General features: G+C 48.5%; 2 protein-coding genes across 8 annotated transcripts in view; one reads left to right on the top strand and one right to left on the bottom strand.

Moving 5' to 3' along the window:
* The window catches only part of Cnot1 (CCR4-NOT transcription complex, subunit 1), an 88757-nt gene extending 87082 nt beyond the window's left edge, over positions 1–1675 (top strand). For all 7 annotated transcript variants that reach the window (XM_013516128.1, XM_013516129.1, XM_013516127.1 and 4 more), the window contains 3 exons: positions 129–261; positions 1044–1178; positions 1322–1675. In XM_013516128.1, the coding sequence (XP_013371582.1) occupies positions 129–261; positions 1044–1178; positions 1322–1400 (347 nt within the window). In that variant the 3' untranslated portion in view covers positions 1401–1675. The remainder of the gene's footprint in view (positions 1–128; positions 262–1043; positions 1179–1321) is intronic.
* Positions 1676–2727: 1052 nt separating this feature from the next.
* Positions 2728–6375, bottom strand: Setd6 (SET domain containing 6; the record flags this gene model as incomplete). The annotated part of the gene is given in 7 exon segments (XM_005388507.2): positions 2728–3700; positions 3876–4018; positions 4137–4317; positions 5446–5566; positions 5701–5895; positions 6008–6149; positions 6231–6375. Coding segments are annotated over 7 exon segments (1233 nt in total), but the record flags the coding sequence as incomplete, so codon positions are not given.
* Positions 6376–6412: the final 37 nt, after the last annotated feature.

Below are 6412 nucleotides of genomic sequence, written 5' to 3'. Positions count from 1 at the left end.
GGGAGTCCTGAGAAATAATGAGGTCATTGAGTAATCTGAGTCTGTATCAGAAACCCAAGCCCTAGACAGCGCTGTGTTCCTGTGCTGGCTTTCACAGCAGGTCCTCACTACGTTGTCTTAATTTCTAGGTCGGTACCTCTTCTTGAATGCAATTGCAAATCAGCTGCGGTACCCAAATAGCCACACTCACTACTTTAGCTGCACCATGCTGTACCTTTTTGCAGAGGCCAACACTGAAGCTATCCAGGAACAGATCACAAGGTGAGAGTTTTTTTTTTTTATTCCCCCGCCCCCCGTACCAGGGATCGAACTCACGACCTCGAGCTTGCCGGGCAGGCACTGCGCCACTGAGCTAAATCCCCAGCCCCTAGAGTTTATTTTTCAAATGCATCAAAAATGATTCCCCTATACCAGTGGTGGCAAATCTATGGCACCAGTGCCATGGAAGGCTGTTTGTATCATTGAAAAGCTCTCGGGTTCAGTCACTGCCCTATGCCATTCATTTTAAATTCTTGAGGTTTTTTTCTGTGCACTGTTGAGTAGTACTATGTGAAATATGCGATACAGTTGCACACACATGCCACCATTTTACCTTACTGGGGAGTGAACCAGGGCTTTGCATTTTGCAGGCACACATGCAAACACAAGTGTATACAATCCCCCTTTTTACATTTTGAGAGGAAGTCTTGCTAAATGCTCAGGCTCAGCTTAAACTTGTGATCTTCCTTCCTCAGTCTTCTCAGAGTGCTGGGATTATAAACGTGTGCCCCCCCCCACACACACACACACCCTTACTCGTATCCAAACAGCTTTCAGATTCTAGTACCCTTTTAATAGTTAACCTTCAAGCTCAGGGCCAGGACTCCTACTCAGATGTACTAAACAGAATCCACATGCATTAACCGTGCTGTCTATGTTGTAGAGATACCTTTTGTAAAGGTAAGCACCTTAATAGTCCAAAGGGCGGGGGTGGACAAGTGGTGGTGGTAGTGGAGCTGTGATCATCAATTGTTTCTTTGCACATTAACCCTTTCTTTCTCCAGGGTTCTCTTGGAACGGTTGATTGTAAATAGGCCACATCCTTGGGGTCTTCTTATTACTTTCATTGAGCTGATTAAAAACCCAGCATTTAAGTTTTGGAACCATGAGTTTGTACACTGTGCCCCAGAAATTGAAAAGTAAGTTAAAAGTAACTTTTAATTATTTAGCAGTGAAACACATGATTGAGCATGAGTTAATATCTTGTTTGGTTTCTCTTATTTAAAAAGTATTGCTCTAAACTTTGCTCACAAGTACATTTGTACCTGTCTCCATGTTTTAGGTTGTTCCAGTCGGTTGCACAGTGCTGCATGGGACAGAAGCAGGCACAGCAAGTAATGGAAGGGACAGGTGCCAGTTAGATGAACTGTCTCCGTTGTAGAGGCGTCAACCTTGAGATCCAGTCCCACTGCACCAAGTTCATAAACTGAAGAACGCTTTCAACTCTTCCTGACTTTCCTAGCCCTTTGGTTCTCCGGTGTCTGTCCCACTTACTGTTGGGGCCAGCCTCCTGTCTAGGTGGGCACGTTCCAAAGTTTAAATGCATTTTTTTGACTCTTGGCCAAAATTTAGAACATGCTGTGAATATCACTTTGAACTTCTGTAAATATATGAAAAAAAAAACCTTTGTCTGGAACTTCTTGAGTCTGTGCAGAATGTGTTCAAGGCAAGTACATAAACCAGTACCTTGAAGTAGAGGTGCCCGATGTCATGCACTTGTCTGAGGGCCCAGCTTACTGTCTTCTGTTGTTCTCAGTGTCCCAAAGGATAGCAGAAAACAGTTTAAATAAATATTATGCAATGTGTTTTTAAATGTGGATAGGGCACCTTAAAAATCTTTTTTTGCGGGGGGTGTCTTTTTGAGCCTGGGTCTTGCTGTGCTGTTCAGGCAGGCCTCGAACTTGCAACAATCCTCCTACCTCAGCCTCGCAAGGTGTGTGTGACCATGCCTGGCTCAAAAATCTTAAATTATTAGGGCTCATCATTGAAAGTCCAATAGGGTTTTTGCTTTTTTTTTTTTTTTTTTTTTTTCCTCAAGGCTGTTCTAAAGCCAACCACAGGGAAAGGTGCCACTTTCTGGTCCTGCTGAAGAATCTCCACTTTGGTTCCAGATCCGCCTTAAATAAAGCTCCCCCATCACTCATGCTGCTTGGAAAGTGTGGGGAAAAGAGGGAAATCTTAGGCCACTTCTGTATCACTCTGCTTATCGCATACAGCCAGTGCTGAACAACAAAAAAGTCAACCAGACCAATACAACCCCTTTTGTAAGGATTTAAATACTTTATGAATGTACTGGTCCCTGTGTCCTATTTTGTAGCCTTTGTAGTTCCTTCTGCACTTTTCTCAGTAGCAACAGTAGTGCTGGTAAAGCAGTGCTGGTAAGGAGCAAAGTAGGACAGTTGAGCTGGTGAGAGCCCAGGACCACTGGGAAACACCCACTTCAGGCTGAGCCGGACTCTCCCACTACACTGGCATGTTTAAACAAGCAAGGAAATTACTTTTGCCTCAACAACAAACCACTATTAGAGCAGTTCACTGAATTTTAAAAAAACACCAGTCAATGTTTTGTTTTTAAATAGGTATTAAAACTAAACTGTGGGCCAGAGATGTAGCTCAGAAGCACAGCGCCTGCCTGGCAAGTGCAAGGCCCTGAGTTCAGTTCCTGGCACACAAAAAAACTAATCTCAGTTGTAATTTACCATTACCTTTAATTGTAGTCAGGTTTTATGACTAGGGAGGACAGAGTTTCAGGGTTATGATGCCAGTGAAGCTTGAATGTCCTTCTCGTATCTTCAGGCTTCTTGAAGGGCAAGCCATGCCATCTGGTACAGACCTCAGACTGACTAGATACCCAGGCTATAAGTACAGCAACCACTGATCCAACCCAGTGGGATTATATAGCTTTTTAAGTCCTCTCCAAGTGGAGGCTTCAAAAAAGGGTAAAGTGAGTGTCCCAAAGTACACTCAGATTTGAACCAAGTCTTCCTCCAAAGTCCGTGTTCTCACATGCTGTTACCCCATCTTTCTGCAGGCTTTGGCTGCAGCAGAATACTATAGCTATAAAGCTCTTGCTCTAGCTGGCCATGATGGCATATGCCCAGAGCCCCAGCTCTCAGGAGCATGCTGCAGAAAGATAAGCTAGAGGTCAGCCCCTAACACCTAGTGAGACCCTGTGTCTGCCTTAGCCCAAGGGCATCTTAAATAACAATTAGTCATGATGCCAAAGTCTGCTGACCTTAACACCATGCTACTTTCCCTTCTGGTATTTAAAAAAAGCAGGTGGTCCAAAGTTTCCCTTTTCACCAGTAACAGCTAAGAATAACATTCTTACTGCTTTTCCTTCAGGCAAGAGGAGCTAACTTGTCAGTGCCAACAACTGATGTAAAATCATTTTCTGCCCGTAGCGAACCTGTAAGGCCTGCTGCTCCCTCCAGCTGAGTTTGGCATAGGCCTCCTTGTTACTGAGGATGTCTTGCTCAGTTTTTAAGTCTGTGGCGTAGGTCTGCAGGGTCAACAGAACACTGTCTCGAAGCAGCTGTCTCCACGATGCTCTGAGTTTCGGGATACTGGTGATTGTCAGGTTGTCCTCTTCCCTTGCATTCTGTCCCCATCCATACTGGTCCTGAAAGGCTCTGAACTCCTCAGCAGACATACACAGTACCTTGTAGCAAACACACGGCCCTTCATTATGATGTACTTAAGTTGGGATTTCTGAACAGATTCAGAGACCCCACCTACTTGGGAGCATTAGTGTCCTCTACACGCCCCCATTCCTCTCGCCTACCTTTATTTCATTCTAGTTCATCTGTGAGTGTCAGGCTGTTCTCAGCCCTTACCTTGAGCGTGGTGGTCAGCTCCTCTTCAGTCAGCACCTCCTCGCGCCCAATCACAAACGCACCCTCTTCCCCTACCATTTCCAGTTTGCACAAGAAATCCCAGCGCTCAAATAAGAGGAGCCTTTCAGCTTCCCCTTTCACTCCTATAAAGTGACAGAAAATCTTTCAGTACATCCGAATGCTCATTTCTAAGAAGTTAACTGCTATTCAGCAGAGCTGTTGAAACCCTTAAGTCAAAGACTCTGGCTGATGATTGCTCACCCTGTAAAGCTGCTTCACGAACGGTCACCATCTGAATGTCAGCTGTGTCGTCTGTGTTGTCAGGATATGGCTCAACAAAACCATACATATGAATCAGCTGCCAATTAGCCATCTGCCCGTAAGTGTTGAAAATCTCATGGCCTTTAGGAATGGACCGAGTAGCCACCATCCGAAGGTAATCCTGAGATGAAAGGGAAAAGCTGGGGCCATTCCTGGGAAGATTACTGCCGCCTTAGGAAGAGCCTTCAGCAGGCGTATATCAGCCATGGGACTGGTGCTATAACTAGTCTATCTTTAGTTCCTGTCACACGCTGGACTGTAGAACAAAAGGTCAGCTTCATGTGGTACTAGGTCCACCTCTGCTCAGTCGGGTTAGTGCTTTAAAAAGCCAGCAGCTTTTGAAAGTAAGCAGTCAAGCCCAGATCAAGAGGATTAAGTCGGGTGTGGTGGCACATGCCTATTTCAGCAGCACATGGAGGCTGAGGCAGAAGGATCCCAAGTTCCAGTTTAGCCTGGACAACCTAGGAAGACTATGTCTTAAAAAGGGGCTATGGATATAATTCTGTGAAAACTCTGGGTTCAATCTCCAGTAATCTAGGATTAGGAAATTAACAGCTACATTTGCTGATTTTTAATACCATAAATGTATACTTCTCTCACGATTTTCCATATAGGATAGAACTGACGGTTCTAAAAGGGAGTTATCTTAGCCCTCTGGTCTGGACATTGCCACATCTCTTTCCTCCTGCTTGAGACTAACAGCTCTTGGCTGTTATCCACAGGGTCAGCCGAGTCTTGGCGCACTCCCCTGTGTCAGAGCAGCTAGCCAGGAGTTAAATATTGCTGTGCACACCACTGAACACAACTTCCAAAGAAACGATGGTAATGAAAGTACATCGCACTTTGGCAATTTTTCCTTCCTGATAGTGTCTCACTATGTAGCTCAGGCTGGGTTAGAACTCTCCTCCATCCTCCTGCCTCAGCTTCGCCTGCCCAGTCCTGGGATTACCGGTGTGTGCCACCACATGGGGCAGGCCTCCTCTTTTTGAGACAAGTGCCACTCTAGCCCTGGGTGGCCTTGGATCCTCCTACCTTACTAGGATTCACCACCATACCCGGCTTTAGCCACAAGTTTGAGGGCTTGAAAATGTTCAAATGATTTTACTGTAATGCGAATACCAAAAATACAGGAGGAGCTAACTTCACCTCATTTGTAGGATGAGTAGGAAAGCGGAGCCCAATGACAACACGCTTGAATCAGATGCCCACTCATCAAGGCAATAAGGAGAACTAGGTGGGATCCACTCACTGCAGAGTACTCTAGATTGGCATTGTGATTGGCTAAGTGGTTTAGTATGTCTGCGCCAGGCACCATCAAAGGGGAGTTTGGCTCCTTTTCCTCTTCCTCTTCCTCCAGGGGTTCCTGAAAGCTGCCAGAGAGATCTTGCCTAAGGCCCAGGCTTAGGTAAGGCACTAGGGACGTTCAGTCTTCTCCCCCACCCCCAGTGGCTCAACAGAGTTCTAAAAATTAAAGGGCCAGTCCTCCAAGCCCTCACTCACTGACCTATAGGCCATCACAAGGGCCACCAGCTGGCGATAGAGTTCCAGGGAGCGGACACTGGGACCGAACAGGTCCGGATGGGCCTCCATGAAGGGGAGCACGATGGCGTGGTACTCGCTGCGGATGTTGGCCAGGTCCTTGTCCACAGCCTCGGGGACACCGGTGCCCTGCAGCAGGCGCCGCCGCTCTTCCTCGGGCCTGTGGGGACACCCCCGCCCCGCTCCCTTCACTCTCTACCGGGGCACCCACGGCTGGGTGGCTGAGCAGGCTGCTAATGTGGGTGCTCCCGACCCCCTCCCACGACGCTCACCAGAACATGGGGTGCTCCAGACGGCCCAGCTCGGGCCAGAGCGCAAAATAGGGGCTCCAGGGTGAGGCTGGGGCCTGCAGTTCGTGGAGCAGCGCCAGCAGCAACGGCACCCAACCCGACTGGCTCTGCAACGCGCCTCGCTCTGGAGACGACACGGGGGTGAGCACTCGGGGCGACCCGCGGCCCGCCCGGGGACTTGGCCCGCCCGCCCGCCCGCGCCCACCTCGCTCCAGGAGGCCGCCGATCGAGCAGGTGTGCGGCGACAGCAGCGCGGCCCGCGGCACCGCGAACAGCAGCTCCCCCGCCTGCACGCTCTCCCGGGCCACCATTCCGTAGCCCGCCACCGTGCCCTGCCTGCTCACCGCCACCTGCGCCAGGGAGGGGCGGGTCAGAGCGCCGCCGCCG

The sequence above is a fragment of the Chinchilla lanigera genome, unplaced genomic scaffold (assembly GCF_000276665.1).
Source record: "Chinchilla lanigera isolate Chin_1 unplaced genomic scaffold, ChiLan1.0 scaffold00032, whole genome shotgun sequence".
Taxonomy (NCBI): domain Eukaryota; kingdom Metazoa; phylum Chordata; class Mammalia; order Rodentia; family Chinchillidae; genus Chinchilla; species Chinchilla lanigera.
Note: the sequence above shows the minus strand (reverse complement) of the source record. Positions and strands in the feature narration are given on the sequence as shown.